The sequence below is a fragment of the Entelurus aequoreus genome, linkage group LG27 (assembly GCF_033978785.1).
Source record: "Entelurus aequoreus isolate RoL-2023_Sb linkage group LG27, RoL_Eaeq_v1.1, whole genome shotgun sequence".
Lineage (NCBI taxonomy): Eukaryota > Metazoa > Chordata > Actinopteri > Syngnathiformes > Syngnathidae > Entelurus > Entelurus aequoreus.
The window spans coordinates 33,256,913-33,283,324 of NC_084757.1; the positions used below are offsets into that span (position 1 = coordinate 33,256,913).

Below are 26,412 nucleotides of genomic sequence, written 5' to 3' on the forward strand. Positions count from 1 at the left end.
ACTATATAGGACGAAAACTGCAAAAGGAGCATGTATTTATGTATGAAAATTGTCTGATTGACATAACATTAAACCAGGGCTGGGCGATTAAATGATATCACTATATATCACGATAGACACGTAATCCATATCAATAAAAAAATGAGAGTATTTTTTCTACTATATAGGACGAAAACTGCAAAAGGAGCATGTATTTATGTATGACAAAATCTGATTGATTGACATGATGTTAAACCAGGGCTGGGCGATTAAATGATATCACTATATATCACGATAGACATGTAATCGATATGAATAAAAAATGTGCATGATAGTATTTTTCCTACTTCATAGGAAGAAAACTGCAAAAGGAGCATGTATTTATGCATGAAAAATGTGTGATTGACATAACATTAAACCAGGGCTGGGCGATTAAATGATATCACTATATATCACGATAGACACGTAATCCATATCAATAAAAAAATGAGAGTATTTTTTCTACTATATAGGACGAAAACTGCAAAAGGAGCATGTATTTATGTATGAAAAATGTGTGATTGATTGACATGACCTTAAACCAGGGCTGGGCGATAAAATGATATCACTATATATCATGATAGACATGTAATCGATATCAATAAAAAATGTGCATGATAGTATTTTTTCTACTTTATAGGAAGAAAACTGCAAAAGGAGCATGTATTTATGCATGAAAAATGTGTGATTGACATAACATTAAACCAGGGCTGGGCGATTAAATGATATCACTATATATCACGATAGACACGTAATCCATATCAATAAAAAAATGAGAGTATTTTTTCTACTATATAGGACGAAAATGGCAAAAGGAGCATGTATTTATGTATGACAAAATCTGATTGATTGACATGATGTTAAACCAGGGCTGGGCGATTAAATGATATCACTATATATCACGATAGACATGTAATCGATATGAATAAAAAATGTGCATGATAGTATTTTTCCTACTTCATAGGAAGAAAACTGCAAAAGGAGCATGTATTTATGCATGAAAAATGTGTGATTGACATAACATTAAACCAGGGCTGGGCGATTAAATGATATCACTATATATCACGATAGACACGTAATCCATATCAATAAAAAATGAGAGTATTTTTTGTACTATATAGGACGAAAACTGCAAAAGGAGCATGTATTTATGTATGACAAAATCTGATTGATTGACATGACGTTAAACCAGGGCTGGGCAATTAAATGATATCACTATATATCACGATAGACATGTAATCGATATCAATAAAAAATGTGTTCGATAGTATTTTTTCTACTTTATAGGAAGAAAACTGCAAAAGGAGCATGTATTTATGTATGAAAAATGTCTGATTGACATAACATTAAACCAGGGCTGGGCGATTAAATGATATCACTATATATCACGATAGACACGTAATCCATATCAAGAAAAAAATGAGAGTATTTTTTCTACTATATAGGACGAAAACTGCAAAAGGAGCATGTATTTATGTATGAAAAATGTCTGATTGATTGACATGACGTTAAACCAGGGCTGGGCGATTAAATGATATCACTATATATCACGATAGACATGTAATCGATATCAATAAAAAATGTGCATGATAGTATTTTTCCTACTTCATAGGAAGAAAACTGCAAAAGGAGCATGTATTTATGTATGAAAAATGTCTGATTGACATAACATTAAACCAGGGCTGGGCGATTAAATGATATCACTATATATCACGATAGACACGTAATCCATATCAATAAAAAAATGAGAGTATTTTTTCTACTATATAGGACGAAAACTGCAAAAGGAGCATGTATTTATGTATGAAAAAATCTGATTGATTGACATGACGTTAAACCAGGGCTGGGTGATAAAATGATATCACTATATATCACGATAGACACGTAATCCATATCAATAAAAAAATGAGAGTATTTTTTCTACTATATAGGACGAAAACTGCAAAAGGAGCATGTATTTATGTATGAAAAAATCTGATTGATTGACATGACGTTAAACCAGGGCTGGGTGATAAAATGATATCACTATATATCACGATAGACACGTAATCCATATCAATAAAAAAATGAGAGTATTTTTTCTACTATATAGGACGAAAACTGCAAAAGGAGCATGTATTCATGTATTTAAGTTCTTCTCAGGTTTCTCTATGATTAAATTTTCACACTTTGCACTATTTTCTTACACTTTATGAAGCATTTCTTACATATTCCTTAATTTGAAGACCTTTTTGTTAAGTGTTGAATGTGATTTGAATATTTTGTTGACATTGTTTGAGTGTTTTCTATGATTGTGTTGACATTTCCCTTCTGCCTTGATAGCTGAAGGATTACAATCACAGGAAGTTACTTTTTAAATCAAATATATTTTTCTCCTGCTCCTAATTTTTCATAAATCTTAAAAAATATCGACCGATATATTAATAATATTTAAACAATTACTGCAAAACCCAAATTCCTTTCCATAGTTAAATAAGAATAACATGGCAAATTCATGTTACACAGATGTTATTTCCTGCCACTAAACCTGCAGAAAATAGTTCTTCTCAGGTTTCTCTATGTTTACATTTTCACACTTTGCACTATTTTCTTACACTTTATGAAGCATTTCTTACATATTCCTTATTTTTAAGATCTTATTGTTAAGTCTTCAATGTGATTTGACTATTTTGTTGACATTGTTTGTGTTGACGTTTCCTTTCTGCCTTGATAGCTGAGGGATTACGATCACAGGGAGCTACTTTTCAAATAAAATACATTTTTCTCCTGCGTCTTAATTTCCATAGGTGATAAAAATGTCAATCATTTTTGATATCAAACCATGCATGTCAGAATAATTGTATCTAAGTTATCACAAAACTTTGTGTTGCCATGAGTTCCCGGCGAGAAGACAAAAGCTGTCTTTGATCCTACCAAGAAGAAGGCTTGTAAAACTCCACTGTGTAGGATGGGAAGCAACATGAAGGTGTTGTGTGTCTTTGATGTATTGTAATCAACAGAAAGATACTGTCTTGACCCGAGAACTACAAAGCGAAGAGGAAGCAGGACCTGACTCCACTCCAGGGACCTCTTCTTTGAACTGTTTTACGACCTTTTCTGTGAACTCTTTTACAACCTTTTCTTTGAACTGTTCCGTAACCAAAGGTGATGGCTGTTTACGACCCCCCTCCCTTAGAAACAGCTGTTGCCATGTAATCAGGGAAAGTCCAAATAAAACAGGAGGCGGACAATCTTTCGTCAGGAGCGTGGTGAGACCGTCCAAGAGTACAGTCCAGACGTCTCTCCTCAATTGAGCCAAATTTCATTCTGTTTCTGTTTAATTCCTTGCTTCTTGTCTCGTTTAATAGATGTCATCAGTGTTTGAACCTGATCTGCTCCTTAATTTCCATAGGTGATAAAAATGTCAATCATTTTTGATATCAAACCATATATGTCAGAATAATTGTATCTAAGTTATCACAAAACGCCACGAGTTCCCGGCGAGCAGACAAAAGCTGTCTTTGATCCTACCAAACAAAAGGCTTGTAAAACTCCACAATGTAGGATGGGAAGCAACATGAAGGTGTTTGGTGTCTTTGATGTATTGTAATCAACAGAAAGATACTGTCTTGACCCGAGAACTACAAAGCGAAGAGGAAGCAGGACCTGACTCCACTCCAGGGACCTCTTCTTTGAACTGTTTTACGACCTTTTCTTACGAACTCTTTTACAACCTTTTCTTTGAACTGTTCCGTAACCAAAGGTGATGGCTGTTTACGACCCCCCTCCCTTAGAAACAGCTGTTGCCATGTAATCAGGGAAAGTCCAAATAAAACAGGAGGCGGACAATCTTTCGTCAGGAGCGTGGTGAGACCGTCCAAGAGTACAGTCCAGACGTCTCTCCTCAATTGAGCCAAATTTCATTCTGTTTCTGTTTAATTCCTTGCTTCTTGTCTCGTTTAATAGATGTCATCAGTGTTTGAACCTGATCTGCTCCTTAATTTCCATAGGTGATAAAAATGTCAATCATTTTTGATATCAAACCATATATGTCAGAATAATTGTATCTAAGTTATCACAAAACGCCATGAGTTCCCGGCGAGCAGACAAAAGCTGTCTTTGATCCTACCAAACAAAAGGCTTGTAAAACTCCACAATGTAGGATGGGAAGCAACATGAAGGTGTTTGGTGTCTTTGATGTATTGTAATCAACAGAAAGATACTGTCTTGACCCGAGAACTACAAAGCGAAGAGGAAGCAGGACCTGACTCCACTCCAGGGACCTCTTCTTTGAACTGTTTTACGACCTTTTCTTACGAACTCTTTTACAACCTTTTCTTTGAACTGTTCCGTAACCAAAGGTGATGGCTGTTTACGACCCCCCTCCCTTAGAAACAGCTGTTGCCATGTAATCAGGGAAAGTCCAAATAAAACAGGAGGCGGACAATCTTTCGTCAGGAGCGTGGTGAGACCGTCCAAGAGTACAGTCCAGACGTCTCTCCTCAATTGAGCCAAATTTCATTCTGTTTCTGTTTAATTCCTTGCTTCTTGTCTCGTTTAATAGATGTCATCAGTGTTTGAACCTGATCTGCTCCTTAATTTCCATAGGTGATAAAAATGTCAATCATTTTTTATATCAAACCATATATGTCAGAATAATTGTATATAAGTTATCACAAAACGCCATGAGTTCCCGGCGAGCAGACAAAAGCTGTCTTTGATCCTACCAAACAAAAGGCTTGTAAAACTCCACTGTGTAGGATGGGAAGCAACATGAAGGTGTTCTGTTTCTTTGATGTATTGTACTCAACAGAAAGATATTGTCTTGACCCGAGATCTACAAAGCGAAGAGGAAGCAGGACCTGACCACCTTCCAGGGACCTCTTCTTTGAACTGTTTTACGACCTTTTCTGTGAACTCTTTTACAACCTTTTCTCTGAACTGTTCTGTAATCAAAGGTGATGGCTGTTTACAACCCCCCTCCCGTAGAAACAGCTGTTGCCATGTAATCAGGGAAAGTCCAAATAAAAGAGGAGGCGTACAATCTTTCGTCAGGAGCGTGGTGAGACTGTCCAAGAGTACAGTCCAGACGTCTCTCCTCAATTGAGCCAAATTTCATTCTGTTTCTGTTTAATTCCTTGCTTCTTGTCTCGTTTAATAGATGTCATCAGTGTTTGAACTTGACAATATAAATCAAGTTTATTGTGATACAGTCCTAGAAGAATTTGATCCAGATCAGCCCAAAACCTAATCAGGTGTTGATTATCCCGTTTCTAACCCTAACATTTGGAGTTATTTTGCTAACTAACTGATAAACCCACAGCAACTATTGCATGAAGGTCACGACCATGTTTGTTTTATGTTCATGACGGACTCCTAGAAATGACAAATAGCGGACGACAGGAAAAGGAGAACTAGTGGAAGAATATGTAGGCGAGGAAGTCACTCTTTTTAGCTCATTCATCCAGTGTGAGTCAGACTCTTCTGCTGGCAGTGCGTCAAAGAAAATGAAAGTGAAATCATTGGTTGCATGATCGGTCCCAGCTGCTCAAATGACCATCATGAAGGATGAAGATGACATCTTTGAACAAGTGAAAATATACCTATTTTACCTTCTTGTATACCGTATTATTATTATATGTACTCCGTGTGTTCATTTAGGTGCAAGTGTCTGGATCACCTGGCAAAGTTGATGGCCAGCAGGGGGTCGTGGAGGTCGTTCATCTCCAGGTGTTGTGCGATGATGGACTGCATCTTAAACAGGCTCCTCCTGGTGGCCTGCTGCTCCGTCACCATGCCTGTGGGGGACTGGTCCTGGCTGCACAGGCGCGACTGCACCGACTCCAGGAACAGCGTGTACAGACTCTTGCGCTCGGCATCTGCCACGCAGAACATGGACCGGTCTCAGTTCTACCCACGTGGAACATGTGCGATACAAGCGGTCCTGCAGCGTGTTTACTTGTGTGTGATATCATGTGTGATGAAAGCAGTCCTGCAGAGTGTTTACTTGTGTGTGATATCATGTGTGATACAAGCGGTCCTGCAGCGTGTTTACTTGTGTGTGATATCATGTGCAATACAAGCGGTCCTGCAGCATGTTTACTTGTGTGTGATATCATGTGCGATACAAGCGGTCCTGCAGCGTGTTTACTTGTGTGTGATATCATGTGTGATGAAAGCAGTCCTGCAGAGTGTTTACTTGTGTGTGATATCATGTGTGATACGAGCTGTCCTGCAGCGTGTTTACTTGTGTGTGATATCACGTGCAATACAAGCGGTCCTGCAGCATGTTTACTTGTGTGTGATATCATGTGCGATACAAGCAGCCCTGCAGCGTGATTACTAGTGTGTGATACCATGTGCGATATAAGCAGTCCTGCAGCGTGTTTACTAGTGTGTGATATCATGTGCGATACAAGCAGTCCTGTAGCGTGTTTACTTGTGTGGGATATCATGTGCGATACAAGCAGCCCTGCAGCGTGATTACTAGTGTGTGATGCCATGTGCCATATAAGCAGTCCTGCAGCGTGTTTACTAGTGTGTGATATCATGTGCGATACAAGCAGTCCTGCAAAGTGTTTACTTGTGTGTGATATCATGTGCGATACAAGCAGTCCTGCAAAGTGTTTACTTGTGTGTGATATCATGTGCGATACAAGCAGTCCTGCAAAGTGTTTACTTGTGTGTGATATCATGTGCGATACAAGCAGTCCTGTAGCGTGTTTACTTATGTGGGATATCATGTGCGATACAAGCAGCCCTGCAGCGTGATTACTAGTGTGTGATACCATGTGCGATATAAGCAGTCCTGCAGCGTGTTTACTAGTATGTGATATCATGTGCGATACAAGCAGTCCTGTAGCGTGTTTACTTGTGTGGGATATCATGTGCGATACAAGCAGCCCTGCAGCGTGATTACTAGTGTGTGATGCCATGTGCGATATAAGCAGTCCTGCAGCGTGTTTACTAGTGTGTGATATCATGTGTGATACAAGCAGCCCTGCAGCGTGTTTACTTGTGTGTGATATCATGTGTGATACAAGCAGTCCTTCAGCGTGTTTACTTGTGTGTGATACCATGTGCGATACAAGCAGTCCTTCAGCGTGTTTACTTGTATGTTATATCACGTGCAATACAAACAGTCCTGTAGCGTGTTTACTTGTGTGGGATATCATGTGCGATACAAGCAGCCCTGCAGCGTGATTACTAGTGTGTGATACCATGTGCGATATAAGTAGTCCTGCAGCGTTTTTACTAGTGTGTGATATCATGTGTGATACGATCAGTCCTGCAGCGTGTTTACTTGTGTGTGATATCATGTGCGATACAAGCAGTCCTGCAGCGTGTTTACTTGTGTGTGATATCATGTGCGATACAAGCAGTCCTGCAAAGTGTTTACTTGTGTGTGATATCATGTGCGATACAAGCAGTCCTGCAAAGTGTTTACTTGTGTGTTATATCACGTGCAATACAAGCAGTCCTGCAGCGTGTTTACTTGTGTGTGATATCATGTGCGATACAAGCAGTCCTGCAAAGTGTTTACTTGTGTGTAATATCACGTGCAATACAAGCAGTCCTGTAGCGTGTTTACTTGTGTGTGATATCATGTGCGATACAAGCAGCCCTGCAGCGTGATTACTAGTGTGTGATACCATGTGCGATATAATCAGTCCTGCAGCGTTTTTACTAGTTTGTGATATCATGTGTGATACGATCAGTACTGCAGCGTGTTTACTTGTGTGTGATATCATGTGCGATACAAGCAGTCCTGCAGCGTGTTTACTTGTGTGTGATATCATGTGTGATACAAGCAGCCCTGCAGCGTGATTACTAGTGTGTGATACCATGTGCGATACAAGCAGTCCTGTAGCGTGTTTACTTGTGTGGGATATCATGTGCAATACAAGCAGTCCTGTAGCATGTTTACTTGAGTGGGATATCATGTGCGATACAAGCAGCCCTGCAGCGTGATTACTAGTGTGTGATATCATGTGCGATACAAGCAGTCCTGCAAAGTGTTTACTTGTGCCAAGCCTGACAGGCAGTCAACATCTAAATGTCCTCCAATAAGCACACAATTTCTTCTATTTTAGTCAAGTCATTTCCAAAAGGTAAACCTGCCAGGCTATAGCAGCTACACAACAGCTAAGCACACAGTGGCTGGTGATCACTGCTAGCATGTTCACATCCCTACAAGAGAGGCAACATCACGTTTGGAGCTAAAACAGACCAAAAAGCCTCCACTGACCTCTAGAGGACCCCTCAGACTGCTGGGGGTCTTTACAGTCCAGGTTCCTGAGCAGCTGCATGGACTTGCCGGCCATGATGATCTGCTTGAGGACGGGCTTGAGGAAGGACACCATGGTGAGCTGCCTGAAGCCGGTGCTGCCGTCGCCCGCCGAGCTTCCGCTGGCCGCGTCGTTCGTCTCGCTCTCCACCGTCTCAGATATGCTGTACAGCGTGTAGGTGGCGTACCAGAAGTCCCTGTGGTTGACTGGCACGTCCTTGTTCCTGAAGGAGGTAAGGACTTCTTTCAACATCCGCCATGTATCATCCGCCACACATTTTCAATGGGAGACAAGTCTGGACTACAGGCAGGCCAGTCTAGTACCCGCACTCTTTTACTATGAAGCCACGTTAATGAAACACGTGGCTTGGCATTGTCTTGCTGAAATAAGCAGGGGCGTCCATGGTAACGTTGCTTGGATGGCAACATATGTTGCTCCAAAAGCTGTATGTACCTTTCAGCATTAATGGCGCCTTCACAGATGTGTAAGTCACCCATGTCTTGGGCACTAATACACCCCCATACCATCACACATGCTGCCTTTTACACTTTGCGCCTAGAACAATCCGGATGGTTCTTTTCCTCTTTGGTCCGGAGGACACGACGTCCACAGTTTCCAAAAACAATTTGAAATGTGGACTCGTCAAAACCACAGAACACTTTTCCACTTTGCATCAGTCCATCTTAGATGAGCTCGGGCCCAGCGAAGCCGGCGGCGTTTCTGGGTGTTGTTGATAAATGGCTTTCGCTTTGCACAGTAGAGTTTCAACTTGCACTTACAGATGTAGCGACCAACTGTAGTTACTGACAGTGGGTTTCTGAAGTGCTCCTGAGCCCATGTGGTGATATCCTTTACACACTGATGTCGCTTTTTGATGCAGTACCGCCTGAGGGATCGAAGGTCCGTAATATCATCGCTTACGTGCAGTGATTTCTCCAGATTCTTTGAACCTTTTGATGGTCGATTTGACACCGAGGTGTATGCTAGAAATTCCCCCAAAAAGGCTAATATTAGAATCTTAACGATTGTTAGGATTATTTTGATTATTTTTAATCTTTTGGATAAGACATTTAGCATTTAACAAGATAGTTCTACTCAGGTTCCCTAATTTGTGCCCCACACATCCCGAGACTGCTATAATAGGGTGATCACAAATGTTATTGTCTTCTGGTCGAAGGTTACTCTACAAATGGGTTTCTTCTGTGATTGATGCTGTATTACTGCCTTTTCCCATGTTGAATCAGATACAGTCTGTATTTGGCTCGTCCTCCACCTCTCCCCTCTTCTTGAACAATTCCAAAACACTACCTTTGGATGATGAACTCTTTGGCGGGGTCAAACAGGTGACCGTGGACGATCCACTCGTCCACTATCTCCAAATAGGGTCTGACGGTCTCCGTCCACAGTGAGAAGAGCAATGCCACCTAGTGGAGAAGCAGGCAAACTTACAAAGCTGCTTCACCTTGACGCCGACGCCGAGCGCTCACCGTTTGCTCGGAAGCTTCCCCAACGCTGTCGTACTCGCTGATGGCTTTGTACAAAGTGTTGAGCAGGTGGGACGCCCGCAACACGTTGGGGGTCTCGGGGGGGACCTCAGCCACCCCGGTGCAGAAGACCTTGTAGAGCACTTTGATCTGTGCCAGGTTTGGACCGAGGCGCTCCAGGACGGCTAACAGGGTCACGGTTTCATCTGCAAAAGGAGCATGTATTTATTTGAAATAGGTTTGATTGATTAACATGACGTTAAACCAGGGCTGGGCGATAAAATGATATCACTATATATCACGATAGACATGTAATCGATATCAATAAAAAGATGCGTTCGATATTTTTTCTACTTTATAGGAAGAAACTCCTAGGAGCATGTATTTATGTATGAAAAATGTGTGATTGACATGACGTTAAACCAGGGCTGGGGGATAAAATGATATCACTATATATCACAATAGACATGTAATCGATATCAATAAAAAAATGCGTTCGATATTTTTTCTACTTTATAGGAAGAAACTCCTAGGAGCATGTATGTATGTATGAAAAATGTGTGATTGACATGACGTTAAACCAGGGCTGGGGGATAAAATGATATCACTATATATCACGATAGACATGTAAAAGATATCAATAAAAAAAATGTGTTCGATAGTATTTTTTCTACTTTATAGGAAGAAAACTGCAAAAGGAGCATGTATTTATGTATGAAAAATGTCTGATTGACATAACGTTTATCCAAGGCCTGATAAAATGATATCACTATATATATCACAATAGACATGTAACCAATATCAATAAAAAAAATGTGTTCGATAGTATTTTTTCTACTATATAGGAAGAAAACTGCAAAAGGAGCATCTATTTATGTATGAAAAATGTGTGATTGATTGACATGATGTTAAACCAGGGCTGGGCGAGAAAATGATATCACCATATATCACGATAGACATGTAATCCATATCAATAAAAAAATTTGCTTGATAGTATTTTTTCTACTTTATAGGAAGAAAACTGCAAAAGGAGCATGTATTTATGTATGAAAAATGTGTGATTGACATAACGTTAAACCAGGGCCCGATAAAATGATATCACTATATAATCACGATAGACATGTAATCGATATAAATTTAAAAAATGTGTTTGATAGTATTTTTTCTACTTCATAGGAAGAAAACTGCAAAAGGAGCATGTATTTATGTATGAAAAATGTGTGATTGACATAACATTAAACCAGGGCTGGGCGATAAAATGATATCACCATATATCACGATAGACATGTAATCCATATCAATAAAAAAATTTGCTTGATAGTATTTTTTCTACTTTATAGGAAGAAAACTGCAAAAGGAGCATGCATTTATGTATGAAAAATGTCTGATTGACATAACGTTTATCCAAGGCCCGATAAAATGATATCACTACATATATCACAATAGACATGTAATCGATATCAATAAAAAAAATGTGTTCGATAGTATTTTTTCTACTATATAGGAAGAAAACTGCAAAAGGAGCATCTATTTATGCATGAAAAATGTGTGATTGATTGACATGACGTTAAACCAGGGCTGGGCGAGAAAATGATATCAATATATATCACGATAGACATGTAATCGATATCAATTAAAAAAATGTGTTTGATAGTATTTTTTCTACATTATAGGAAGAAAACTGCAAAAGGAGCATGTATTTATGTATGAAAAAAGTGTGATTGATTGACATGACGTTAAACCAGGGCTGGGCGATAAAATGATATCACCATATATCACAACAGAAATGTAAAAGATATCAATACAAAAATGTGCTTGATAGTATTTTTTCTACTTTATAGGAAGAAAACTGCAAAAGGAGCATGTATTTATGTATGAAAAATGTGTGATTGACATGACGTTAAACCAGGGCTGGGCGTGAAAATGATATCACTATATATCACGATAGACATGTAAAAGATATCAATAAAAAAATGCGTTTGATAGTATTTTTTCTACTTTATAGGAAGAAAACTGCAAAAGGAGCATGTATTTATGTATGAAAAATGTGTGATTGACATGACGTTAAACCAGGGCTGGGCGTGAAAATGATATCACTATATATCACAATAGACATGTAATCGATATCAATAAAAAAAATGCGTTCTATATTTTTTCTACTTTATAGGGAGAAACTCCTAGGAGCACGTATTTATGTATGAAAAAAGTGTGATTGATTGACATGACGTTAAACCAGGGCTGGGCGATAAAATGATATCACTATATATCACGATAGACATGTAAAAGATATCAATAAAAAAATGCGTTTGATAGTATTTTTTCTACTTTATAGGAAGAAAACTGCAAAAGGAGCATGTATTTATGTATGAAAAATGTGTGATTGACATAACGTTAAACCAGGGCTGGGCGATAAAATGATATCACAATATGTCACGATAGACATGTAACCGATATCAATAAAAAAAATGTGTTCGGTATCTTTTCTACTTTATAGGAAGAAAACTGAAAAAGGAGCATGTATTTATGTATGAAAAAAGTGTGATTGATTGACATGACGTTAAACCAGGGCTGGGCGATAAAACGATATCACTATATATCACGATAGACATGTAATCGATATCAATAAAAAAATGTGCTTGATAGTATTTTTTCTACTTTATAGGAAGAAAACTGCAAAAGGAGCATGTATTTATGTATGAAAAATGTGTGATTGATTGACATGACGTTAAACCAGGGCTGGGCGATAAAATGATATCACTATATATCACGATAGACATGTATATCAATAAAAAAATGCGTTTGATAGTATTTGTTCTACTTTATAGGAAGAAAACTGCAAAAGGAGCATGTATTTATGTATGAAAAAAATGTGATTGACATGACGTTAAACCAGGGATGGGCGTGAAAATGATATCACTATATATCACAATAGACATGTAATCGATATGAATAAAAAAAATGCGTTCCATATTTTTTCTACTTTATAGGAAGAAACTTCTAGGAGCATGTATTTATGTATGAAAAAAGTGTGATTGATGGACATGACGTTAAACCAGGGCTGGGCGATAAAACGATATCACTATATATCACGATAGACATGTAATCGATATCAATTAAAAAATGTGCTTGATAGTATTTTTTCTACTTTATAGGAAGAAAACTGCAAAAGGAGCATGTATTTATGTATGAAAAAAGTGTGATTGACATGACGTTAAACCAGGGCTGGGGGATAAAATGATATCACTATATATATCATGATAGACATGTAATCGATATCAATAAAAAAATGCGTTCGATATTTTCTCTACTTTATAGGAAGAAAACTGCAAAAGGAGCATGTATGTATGTATGAAAAAAGTGTGATTGATTGACATGACGTTAAACCGGGGCTGGGCGATAAAACGATATCACTATATATCACGATAGACATGTAATCGATATCAATAAAAAAATGTGCTTGATAGTATTTTTTCTACTTTATAGGAAGAAAACTGCAAAAGGAGCATGTATTTATGCATGAAAAATGTGTGATTGACATGACAAAAAACCAGAGATGGGCGAGAAAATGATATCACTATATATCACAATAGACACATAATCGATAACAATAAAAAAATGTGTTGGATATTTTCTCTACTTTATAGGAAGAAAACTTGCAAAAGGAGCATGTATTTATGTATGAAAGAAGTTTGATTGATTGACATGACGTTAAACCAGGGCTGGGCGATAAATTGATATCACTATATATCACGATAGACATGTAATCGATATCAATAAAAAAATGTGCTTGATAGTATTTTTTCTACTTTATAGGAAGAAAACTGCAAAAGGAGCATGTATTTATGTATGAAAAATGTGTGATTGATTGACATGACGTTAAACCAGGTCTGGGCGATAAAATGATATCACTATACATCACGATAGATCCATATCAATGAAAAAATGTGCTAGACATGTAGTCGATATCAATAAAAAACTGTGTTCAATATTTTCTGTACTTCATAGTAAGAAAACTTGCAAAAGGAGGCTTGTCTTTTAGTAGTAAGTAAACAAACAAAGGCTCCTAATTAATCTGCTGACGTATGCAGTAACATATTGTCAATCAATCAATCAATCAATGTTTATTTATATAGCCCTAAATCACAAGTGTCTCAAAGGGCTGTACAAGCCACAACGACATCCTCGGTGCAGAGCCATTATCATTTATCTACCTATTATTTTGTCTACATTATTAAGGACAAACTGTAAAAATTGATTATTATTCTACTTGTTCATTTACCGTTAATATCTGCTTATTTCCTCTTTCAACATGTTCTATCTACACTTCTGTTAAAATGTAATAATCACTTATTCTTCTCTTCTTTGATACTTTACATTAGTTTTGGATGATACCACACATTTGGGTATCGATCCGATACCAAGTAGTTACAGGATCATACATTGGTCATATTCAAAGTCCTCATGTGTCCAGGGACATATTTCCTGAGTTTATAAAAATAATATGAATAAAACAAAAAACAAATGCGTGATGCCAAAAAATATCGATGTAATCATAGTAGTATCGACTAGATACGCTCCTGTACTTGGTATCATTAAAGTGGATGTCAGGTGTCGATCAAACAATGGCGTTTGTTTACATTTTTATGCCGGTGAGCTACGGTGTGTAGTGAAGCAGGTTTAGCGATTCCTCGTCCTCCAGTGATAATGTTACTTGTAAGAAACTTACTTTATTTGTCACCGTGGAGACGAGGATTAGTGATTTAGAAGTAGCTAAAACACTGCCGACTGCGGATGGATGTTAGCCGCTAGCTAGCTAGCCTTGTCTTAAAGCACCTCTTCCTGAGGGTGTTTCAGTGTTATATTACCGTCAGTTTTTAAGCCAAAATGCGTCCGATGCGACCGGTAAATTTTAAAGGCGGTATAGTACAGAATATGATTGTGGAGGGGAGCGTGGTGTGCGGGCCTGCCGCCGAGCGGGGTGTATAAGGACCGGCCTCGAAGACAGCGGCAGGTGAGTAGATTGCCCAGCTGGGGCTTGTTATATAATCCCCCGTCGCCCTTATTAGCAGCAGCCGGCACGAGACGCGTGGTTGGAGTTGGAGCTAGAGAGTGAGAAAGACATACGCTGGAGAGCACAACGGAGAGTGAAAAGTCGAGGGCGGTTGCCGCAGAGTGGACTCGATAAAAACATTATTGTAACCAGAATAGCGGGCTCTCGTGCCAGTGTGTGGTGGTCAGGGGAACCCACGGCAGAGCACTGCCACAATGATTCATTAGTATCGCGGTACTATACTAATACCGGTATACCGTACTCAGTGTTTCCCATAAACTGCCAAGATACCTGTGGCGGTGGGGGCGTGGCTATGGGCGTGGTCACCATGACATCATCAAGTAATTTGCATAATTTACTACAATGATATGATTTTCTCTAAAAAGGCTCAAAAAAATGTATAATTACTAATTAATAATAACAGTTTTGTTTTAAACGTCCATCCATCCATCCATTTTACAATATAATTATAACACTTTATGTACATATTTATATACAGATTTGAACAATAATTTATTCACTGAAATATATTTATTAATTGTGGTTCTTACAAAAAATACATCTTATAAAATATAAAAGCTAAAATGTCTCTTAAAGCTCCGCCCCTTTAATTAGTGCATACTAAATAATTTAACTTTAGCCTACTACTACAACCATATTATTTACCAGCAACATAAAGTGAAACAGAGGCAGAGGTGTCCTGCCACAGTCAGTAACAAATAAACAGAAAACAGTAGTGGTCAAATACAAATAAGGCAACAAGAGAAGTATCCTACACTTCTCTTTTGTAAAGTAAATCTGAACAGCCGATATGGGCATCTACATCAACTATATGATTTGCCTGAGAAGCTGGACAGGACAAAAAAATAAATAAAATAAAATTTAAAAAAAAAAATAAAAAAAAGTTTTTATTTGTGGCGGACGTAATTCTTTCGTGGCGGGCCGCCACAAATAAATGAATGTGTGGGAAACACTGGTACTACTACTGTCAGAATAATTCTATCTAAATTATTACAATACTTTGTGTTGAAATGAGTTCCTGGCAAGAAGACAAAAGCTGTCTTTGAAAGCTACCAAGAAGAAGGCTCGTAAAACTCCACTGCGTAAGGGGGAAAGCAACATGAAGGGCTTTCTGTTTTCTCTCATGTATGGTAATCAACAGAAAGATAGTGTTCTAACCCAAGGACTTCAAAGCGGAGAGAAGGCAGGATCTGCCCAATTTCCAGACGACCTCTTTTTGAACCTCCTTTTTGAACTATTTTACGAACTCTTTTCGAACTATTTGATGGACGCCTTTTTGAACTATTTTACGAACTCTTTTCTGTGAACTGTTTGTGACCTTTGTCCTTTGGAAGCAGCTGTGGCCATGTGGTCGGGGGAGGGTCCAAAATAAAAGAAGGAGGCGTGCAATCTTTTGGCAGAGCGTGATGACACTGTACAAGGGTACAGATGTGCACGTTTCTCCTCACTGAACCACATTGAATTGTGTCTCTGTTTGATTCTTTGCCTCTTCTCTTGTTCAATAGATGTCATCAGTGTTTGAACCTGACTACTACCCTAGTTCAGGGGTCGGCAACCCGCGGCTCTAGAGCCGCATGCAGCTCTTTAGCGCCGCCCTAGTGGCTCTCTGGAGCTTTTTTAAAAATGTATGAAAAATGAAAAAAGATGAGGGGAAAAAAATAAGTTTTTGTTTTAATATGGTTTCCGTAGGAGGACAAACATGACACAAACCTCCCTAATTGTTATAAATCACACTGTTTATATTAAACATGCTTCACTGATTTGAGTATTTGGCGAGCGCCGTTTTGTCCTGCTAATTTTGGCGGTCCTTGAACTCACCGTAGTTTGTTTACAAGTATAACTTTCTCCGACTTTCTAAGACGTGTTTTATGCCACTTCTTTTTCTGTCTCATTTTGTCCACCAAACTTTTAACGTCGTGCGTGAATGCACAAAGGTGAGTTTTGTTGATGTTATTGACTTGTGTGGAGTGCTAATCAGACATATTTGGTCACTGCATGACTGCAAGCTAATCGATGCTAACATGCTATTTAGGCTAGCTATATGTACATATTGCAGCATTATGCCTCATTTGTAGCTATATTTGAGCTCATTTAGTTTCCTTTAAGTCATCTTAATTCAATTTATAACTCATGACACACTATCTGTATGTAATATGGCTTTTAATTTTTTGCGGCCAATTTTCTTCCCATCACAAAAACCTTCCTAACCCCCATTTACTTCCGGGGTCATTTCCGCTTACGTCAGTTCCTCTTACGTCATTGACAGCGATCGATAGCACTTCGTTTGACTCTTTTTTTATAATGCAGCGTTAACAAAACGTCTGAATTATCAACAATTTAACATTATATATTAATTAATATTACTGAAATGTTTCAACAATAATGTTGATTTAAAGTACAGACATTTAACAGTATTATATATGAATTAATATTAGTGCAATGGTTTCAACAATAATGTTGATTTAAAGTAGTACAGACATTTAACAGTATTATATATGAATTAATATTTTTTGCACGTTACCACGAAGACAGAAGTTCGCAGCAGCGGCCCTAACACTCCGCTTGAAATGTTGCGAAGCCTGCTGGTGTTTGACATAAGTCCCCTGGGACAGATAAAGACGAATATCATCCAGTGACACCACCATTTTCAGGAGATTTTGGATTTATCGATCGCTGGCAATGACGTGAGAGGAAATGACGTAAGTAAGAGGAACTGACGTAAGCGGAAATGACCCCGGAAGTAAATGGGGGTTAGGAAGGTTTTTGTGATGGGAAGAAAATTGGCGTGACAGCTCCAGACAGATTTGTTGTTGTATTTTTGGTCCAATATGGCTCTTTCAACATTTTGGGTTGCCGACCCCTGCCCTAGTTTATACTAAACATTCCTGCCACTTCATTTTAAAGTATTTTTTCTTTCGGCCATACACCACAGTAATATTGTACCGTGGGCTTAATACCGTGAATACCGTACCGCGAGATTTTGATATCGTCACATCTAATAAGGATCGATATCGACCGATATGACACACTGATATCGCGACACAGTTTTAAGGCGTATCGGTCAGCCTCATGTGAATCACAGTGTATTTGGACACGTAAGAACAAGGTGCTTGCCTTCGCACACCAGTCCTCTCTCGATGGCGGTCAGCTCCTCCTTGAAGCTGGCGAAGAACTTGTTGAGCGCCCACACGAAGGCCTGGTAGGTCCTGAAGGGAGGTTCCGAGCCCCTCTTGGCGCCGTGGGCGGAGCCGGACCCGGCGGGGCCCAGCTCCGGGCTGTGCCCCGTCACCTCGTCGATGAACCTCTGCAGCCTGGACACGGCCTGGCCGTACACGGCCACGTGCTCCAGCACGGAGCGCAGACAGTTCTGCAGACGGGGAGGGAGAAGGTTTCATTTCCACGCAAGCAAAAAAAAGGCTAATTTAGGACGGATCGTTTGAACCGACGCTGGTCAGATGAGTCACCACCACGTTGTTCCTCACGGACACTTTCCCGTCGTGATGCTGGAATATGAAGTGTCTTTTGACCCCGGACAGAAGCCTGCGACACAGTTTGTCACCATTAGGTCGACTGAGCGTGATAAATGTGACTTCCATCCATCCATTTTCTACCGCTTGTCTCTTTTTGGGGTCGCTGGAGCCTATCTCAGCTGCATTCAGGCGGATACATGTGACTTGTTAAAGAAAAAGCAAAGCCAGCAACACTCGTGTTTTTGCAGATATTCCGATATTGTTCAACTCTTAATTACCGATTCCGATATCAACCGATACCGATATACACAGTCGTGGAATTAACACATTATTATGCCTAATTTTGTTCAAAGTTAAAGTTAAAGTACCAATGATTGTCACACACACACACTAGGTGTGGCGGAATTATTCTCTGCGTTTGACCCATCACCCTTGATCACCCCCTGGGAGGTGAGGGGAGCAGTGAGCAGCAGCGGTGGCCGCGCCCAGGAATCATTTTTGCTTGCAAGGTTTTCCAAAATAAATCAACTCAAGTTTTGGAAAAAAAATGCCAACATGGCACTGCCATATTTATTATTGAAGTCACAAAGTGCATTATTTTTTTTTTAATATGCCTCAAAACAGCAGCTTGGAATTTGGGACATGCTCTCCCAACCGCGCCACGGCGTTTAATGTATGTAAATAAATACAAATTATTTACACACATTAGTTCTTTCCAAACAGTGTCTGTAACAAGGCAGTAAAACGGCTGATCAAACAAAACAGAAGTCATCGTCATGGACCCACTAGCGGAATTTGTCAAAGTGAAACAATACAAAAAAGAACGATACTAACACAGACACTCGTTAACCTGTTAGCATATTAGCTAATGCTAACAACGCTAGCGTCGTAGCACGTACAAATATGCATGAAAACACTCCTACAGACATCATAGAGAGAGAAATGTTTTAGTTATATTCTCAAACTTACAAACGTTGCTCGGAGTGACGAATGAAGAATCCGTACGAGTAGAAACAACGACTCAGAAGACGGGATGGCACTTGTACTTCCGGTTCAAAGCTCTAAACGGAGGAGCACCGTAGCACCTGCAGTGATCGTGCTCGTCCGAAAGATGGCGCTGCAGCACAAACAATATCCAGTGTCTTTGCTTAGTTTTTGTTTGCATTATGACCACCATCGGAAAAAAAACCCATAAATTAGCCGCACCCTTTTATAAGCCGCGGGGTTCAAAGCGTAGGAAAAAAGTAGCAGCTTGTAGTCTTGAAATCAGGGTAAACATACTTAGGGCCTCCTTAAGTGAAATTTGGAGCACTGTACTGTGGTACAAGCTTTACACTGACTACTCTAAAGTACATCTAAGCACAGTCCCTTGAGAAACTATACTAAAGTTAAAGTTAAAGCTAACTTTAACAAATTTCGCCACACCGAGTGTGTTTGTGACAATCATTGGTACTTTAACTTTAACTTAACTTTAAAATACACTTAGTGACTTTTGTGAGACGGTGCACTTCCCGGATGTTGACTCAGTCTTGAACAAAGTACCAGACTACTCACCACAGCGTTTCTCGGATAACCTGTGTCTCTGTGATGAAGGGTTTTTCCTCCGGCAGGTACAGCGGGTCGGTGTTGTACAGGTGCTGGTCCCTGTGCAGGACCGGGTATAAACACAAGGTACAACAGAGGAGACAGAAGAGGCCACATCGCTCCTACCAGACATTGAGCAGGTTGGAGTGCAAATGGAGGCTGTGGGCGAATCGAGGGGCGTGTCCCACCCAGTAGGGGGTCACCACGTGATGCTCCAGCCAGACCCGGGCGTCGGGTTCGCCCACTGCCACAAGACACACGTCGTCATTCAGGAAGTGCTCACGTTTGCTCACGGCCATCGGTTCCTACCTGTCCATGTGACCTGGACCGACTTGCTTCCGCCCTCTTTGTCCTCCTGGGGGGTTTTGTCCAGCTGGATGCCAGAGTCCTCCCTGCTGATTGGCTGATGGTCGTCCTCCTCCTCGCTCTCCTCCTCGGACCACTCCTGGAGAAGGTCCGCATGGAATACAAATAACACAAACCATCCATCGCACGAGCTTGATTGCTTACAAAACCCAAAAGCAGTGAAGTTGTCACGTTGTGTAAATGGTAAATAAAAACAGAACACGATGATTTGCAAATCCTTTTCAACTTATATTCAATTGAATAGACTGCAAAGACAAGATATTTCATGTTCACACTTTTTTTTGCAAATAATCATTAACTTACAATTTAATGGCAGCAACATGTTGCAAAAAAGTTGTCACAGGGGCGTTTTTACCACTGTGTTACATGGCCTTTCCTTTTAACAACACTCAGTAAACGTTTGGGAACTGAGGAGACACATTTTTGAAGCTTTTCAGGTGGAATTCTTTCCCATTCTTGCTTGATGTACAGCTTAAGTTGTTCAACAGTCCGGGGGTCTCCCTTGTGCTATTTTAGGCTTCATAATGCGCCACACATTTTCAATGGGAGACAGGTCTGGACTACAGGCAGGCCAGTCTAGTACCCGCACTCTTTTATTACGAAGCCACGCTGTTGTAACATGTGGCTTGGCATTGTCTTGCTGAAATAAGCAGGGGCGTCCATGATAACGTTGCTTGGATGGCAACAAATGTTGCTCCAAAACCTGTATGTACTTTTCAGCATTAATGGTGCCTTCACAGATGTGTAAGTTACCCATGTCTTGGGCACTCATACACCCCCATACCATCACACATGCTGCCTTTTACACTTTGCGCCTAGAACAATCCGGATGGTTCTTTTCCTCTTTGGTCCGGAGGACACAACGTCCACAGTTTCCTAAAACAATTTGAAATGTGGACTCGTCAGACCACAGAACACTTTTCCACTTTGCATCAGTCCATCTTAAATGAGTTCGGGCCCAGCGAAGCCGGCAGCGATTCTGGGTGTTGTTGATCAATGGCTTTCACTTTGCAAAGTACAGTTTTAACTTGCACTTACAGATGTAGCGACCAACTGTAGTTACTGACAGTGGTTTTCTGAAGTGTTCCTGAGCCCATGTGGTGATATCCTTTACACACTGATGTCGCTTGTTGATGCAGTACCGCCTGAGGGATCAAAGGTCACGGGCTTAGCTGCTTACGTGCAGTGATTTCTCCAGATTTTCTGAACCTTTTGATGATATTACGGAGCGTAGATGGTGAAATCCCTAAATTCCTTGCAATAGCTGGTTGAGAAATGTTGTTCTTAAACTGTTCAACAATTTGCTCACGCATTTGTTGACAAAGTGGTGACCCTCGCCCCATCCTTGTTTGTGAATGACTGAGCATTTCATGGAAGCTGCTTTTATACCCAATCATGGCACCCACCTGTTCCCAATTAGCCTGTTCACCTGTGGGATGTTCCAAATAAGTGTTTGATGAGCATTCCTCAACTTTCTCAGTCTTTTTTGCCACTTGTGCCAGCTTTTTTGAAACATGTTGCAGGCATCAAGTTCCAAATTAGTTAATATTTGCAAAAAATAAAGTTTTCCAGTTCGAACATGAAATATCTTGTCTTTGCAGTCTATTCAAGTGAATATAGGTTGAAAAGGATTAACAAATCATTGTATTCTCTTTTTATTTACCATTTACACAACGTGACAACTTTACTGGTTTTGGGTTTTGTATATTCTCAGCAACATTTCAAGTGGACTTTTTGAACTGCAGTGTTTGCCACAGGACTGCGATCTATCTATGGTGGGATGGGTGGTTACCACGGCAACTACTGTAAAGGGGTTGTAACAACAAGCTCCACTTGCACTTTGGTGTCTTCATGTGGTAATGACAGGAAAAGCTGACTAAAAATGTTTTCAGCTCTCAGCTGATCTTTTTTTCCTAAGAAAATTCCATGCTTTCATATCTGTTTTTCTTGTATGTTTTACATTTTAGCTTTATTTATCTTCAATTTGTGTACTTAGTTCACTTTATGTTTGCAATCTATGCCCTTTGCTGCTGTAACACTGTAACTCCCCGTTGTGAGATAAGTGAGTTAAAATCACAGTTGAACATTAAACTTTTCTCCACAAAACTGAAAAAGTGGCTAAAGGAAAATCACAAGTGTGAGCACTAGAACTGGGTGTACTATGCACAAATGGGGCCAGTTATTTTTTAATGTATTTTTATTTGTCTTAATCCTTTTGTATGTGTTCGATTGTTCTTTAAAAGCCTAACCAGGGACAAGGATTGCAAATGATCCTGTGACTAGAAGTCTTATGTACCTTGACATTGGTTACCTATGGGTAGCAATGTTTAACTGTACTGTCCCTGTCATATAAATAAATACAAATATAATGAAGGATGATCTCATATCTTAATATGGTAATTTATGTTCATTTGTTCAATGATTACATATCAACTTTTTTTTCTTTCTTTCTTTCTTTAGTTTATTTCGAACATGAACACACTTACATCTTAATACGTCACACAATTTCATATCATTTCATTTTACATCATGCCCGAAAAGGAGTAGGAAGAAGCAAAGCTTATTTAATCCTAACCCTTTCCCACTTCAAAGCGTTTACAATGATATAGAATCATTTACTGACCTTTTTATATAATAAAATAACATCTATGAATTAGTATACACAACAGTTTTATAATATGTAATTAATTAATTCAGTCATTATTAACATACTGAGATGAAGAATATCTTATTTTTAATAAGGTTAGAAGTATTTCTCATAATTCTTCTTCTTTGTACTTTGTAAGCACTATTATTTTGAACAACCTCTTAAAGTGGATCATATCAGTACAATTTTTAACTTCTTTACTTAATCCATTCCATCATTTGATTCCACATACTGATGTGCTAAAAGTTTTAAGTGTTGTACGTGCATATAAATGTTTATTTCTTTAAAAATGCATCTAATAGTGAGTGCTAACACGTTTACGTATCATTGTTAACTTACAATGGCATTCTTTTTGTATTGTTTTAGTTTCACAAATTCCTCAGTGAATTCACCAAAACGTCACCGAGGAGTTATTGAGTCTGTTTAAGCTCAGATATGTCAAAGTCAAATACATCAGAGGGCCAAAAAACTAAATTTGGTTCAATGTTTATTAAAACATATTAAAATTAGAGATGTCCGATAATATCGTACTGCCGATATTATCGGCCGATAAATGCTTTAAAATGTAATATCGGAAATTATCGGAATCGGTTTCAAAAAGTAAAATGTATGACTTTTTAAAACGCCGCTGTACGGAGTGGTACACGGACGTAGGGAGAAGTACAGAGCAGTTGCGTCTCCCAGTCATACTTGCCAACCCTCCCCATTTTCCCGGGAGACTCCCGAATTTCAGTGCCCCTCCCGAAAATCTCCCGGGGCAACCATTCTCCCGAATTTATCCCGATTTCCACCCAGACAACAATATTGGGGGCGTGCCTTAAAGGCACTGCATTTATGTGCCGGCCCAATCACATAACATCTACGGCTTTTCACACACACAAGTGAATGCAAGGCATACTTGGTCAACAGCCATACAGGTCACACTGAGGGTGACCGTATAAACAAGTTTAACACTGTTACAAATATGCGCCACACTGTGAACCCACACCAAACAAGAATGACAAATACATTTTGGGAGAACATCCGCACCGTAACACAACATAAACACAACAGAACATATACCCAGAACCCCTTGCAGCATTAACTCTTCCAGGACGCTACAATATACACCCCTAGCTACCCCCTACACATCACATCACTCTAAATGTATAGACTATAAAGTTCACAAACAAAAAGAGGGATGCTAGTGGGCCAGGCAAATCTTTCCTTTTCTCTAAACTAAAACTGGGGAAATGTGTAGAGTGTTCTGGGCTTCAGACATGATTTTATTTCAGAATTCCTTGAGAGAAAAAAATGCCTGGTTAGGCTTTGTGTATGTAGTGTGTGCCTTCCTTGGTTTACAGCTATGTTGTTATTATGCTGTTTGTTACTTATGTATGTTATGTTGCAGCTAATTAAAATAGTTTTGTCAATTTGTTCTGGCCTGAAATAAGTTGGCCCTTTGTAACATATCTTTGTCTTTGTGTGTTGTATGTAGAGCACATTGTTTGTGTGTTGTATGTAGAGCACATTGTTTGTGTGTTGTATGTAGAGCACATTGTTTGTGTGTTGTATGTAGAGCACATTGTTTGTGTGTTGTATGTAGAGCACATTGTTTGTGTGTTGTATGTAGACCACATTGTTTGTGTGTTGTATGTAGACCACATTGTTTGTGTGTTGTATGTAGACCACATTGTTTGTGTGTTGTATGTAAAACACATAGTTTGTGTGTTGTATGTAGAGCACATTGTTTGTGTGTTGTATGTAGAGCACATTGTTTGTGTGTTGTATGTAGACTACATTGTTTGTGTGTTGTATGTAGAGCACATTGTTTGTGTGTTGTATGTAGAGCACATTGTTTGTGTGTTGTATGTAGAGCACATTGTTTGTGTGTTGTATGTAGAGCACATTGTTTGTGTGTTGTATGTAGAGCACATTGTTTGTGTGTTGTATGTAGAGCACATTGTTTGTGTGTTGTATGTAGAGCACATTGTTTGTGTGTTGTATGTAGACCACATTGTTTGTGTGTTGTATGTAGAGCACATTGTTTGTGTGTTGTATGTAGACCACATTGTTTGTGTGTTGTATGTAGAGCACATTGTTTGTGTGTTGTATGTAGAGCACATAGTTTGTGTGTTGTATGTAGAGCACATTGTTTGTGTGTTGTATGTAGAGCACATTGTTTGTGTGTTGTATGTAGACCACATTGTTTGTGTGTTGTATGTAGACCACATGGTTAGTGTGTTGTATGTAGAGCACATTGTTTGTGTGTTGTATGTAGACCACATTGTTTGTGTGTTGTATGTAGAGCACATTGTTTGTGTGTTGTATGTAGAGCACATTGTTTGTGTGTTGTATGTAGAGCACATTGTTTGTGTGTTGTATGTAGACCACATTGTTTGTGTGTTGTATGTAGAGCACATTGTTTGTGTGTTGTATGTAGACCACATTGTTTGTGTGTTGTATGTAGAGCACATTGTTTGTGTGTTGTATGTAGAGCACATTGTTTGTGTGTTGTATGTAGACCACATTGTTTGTGTGTTGTATGTAGAGCACATTGTTTGTGTGTTGTATGTAGACCACATGGTTAGTGTGTTGTATGTAGAGCACATTGTTTGTGTGTTGTATGTAGACCACATTGTTTGTGTGTTGTATGTAGAGCACATTGTTTGTGTGTTGTATGTAGAGCACATTGTTTGTGTGTTGTATGTAGAGCACATTGTTTGTGTGTTGTATGTAGAGCACATTGTTTGTGTGTTGTATGTAGAGCACATTGCCTAGCAGAGTTCAGTGATGCAAATGCATGTCAAGTTGATCAACACATTGTATTCTTCTCCAGTGCAATAACAATACTGAAATGAAGGCTAAAAGGGCATTAAAGGGGGCCTTAAAAATGTTTATTAAAAAAAATAAAATTAAATTAAATTTAAAAAAAAATATATATATATATATATATATATATATATATATATATATATATATATATATATATATATATATATATATATATATATATATATATATATATATATATATATATATATAAAACTAACTAAATAGTTACTTTTCACAGTAACGCATTACTTTGTGGTGTAAGTAACTGAGTTAGTAACTGAGTTACTTTTGAAATAAAGTAACTAGTAACTAACTAGTTATTGGTTTTCAGTAACTAACCCAACACTGGTTACTAGTAACAAGTAACACTGTTATCATATAACACCGTTATTCGGAACACTGCTTATGGTAGTTATCATTTCATCTATATCAGGGGTCACCAACGCGGTGCCCGCGGGCACCAGGTAGCCCGTAAGGACCAGATGAGTAGCCCGCCGGCCTGTTCTAAAAATAGCTCAAATAGCAGCACTTACCAGTGAGCTGCCTCTATTTTTTTAATTGTATTTATTTACTAGCAAGCTGGTCTCGCTTTGCCCGACATTTTTAATTCTAAGAGAGACAAAACTCAAATAGAATTTGAAAATCCAAGAAAATATTTTAAAGACTTGGTCTTCACTTGTTTAAATAAATT

The 26,412-nt window shown here is 39.0% G+C and overlaps 1 protein-coding gene across 1 annotated transcript in view; it reads right to left on the reverse strand.

The window, feature by feature from the left end:
- tubgcp5 (tubulin gamma complex component 5) overlaps positions 1-26,412 on the reverse strand; it is a 55,962-nt gene that overhangs the window by 23,247 nt on the left and 6,303 nt on the right. The window contains exons 6-14 of the mRNA XM_062039287.1: positions 20,204-20,339; positions 20,021-20,138; positions 19,865-19,954; positions 18,287-18,380; positions 17,955-18,207; positions 9,773-9,975; positions 9,594-9,709; positions 8,246-8,508; positions 5,678-5,876 (exon numbers count right to left, since the gene is read on the reverse strand). Of these exons, the coding sequence (XP_061895271.1) occupies positions 5,678-5,876; positions 8,246-8,508; positions 9,594-9,709; positions 9,773-9,975; positions 17,955-18,207; positions 18,287-18,380; positions 19,865-19,954; positions 20,021-20,138; positions 20,204-20,339 (1,472 nt within the window). The remainder of the gene's footprint in view (positions 1-5,677; positions 5,877-8,245; positions 8,509-9,593; positions 9,710-9,772; positions 9,976-17,954; positions 18,208-18,286; positions 18,381-19,864; positions 19,955-20,020; positions 20,139-20,203; positions 20,340-26,412) is intronic.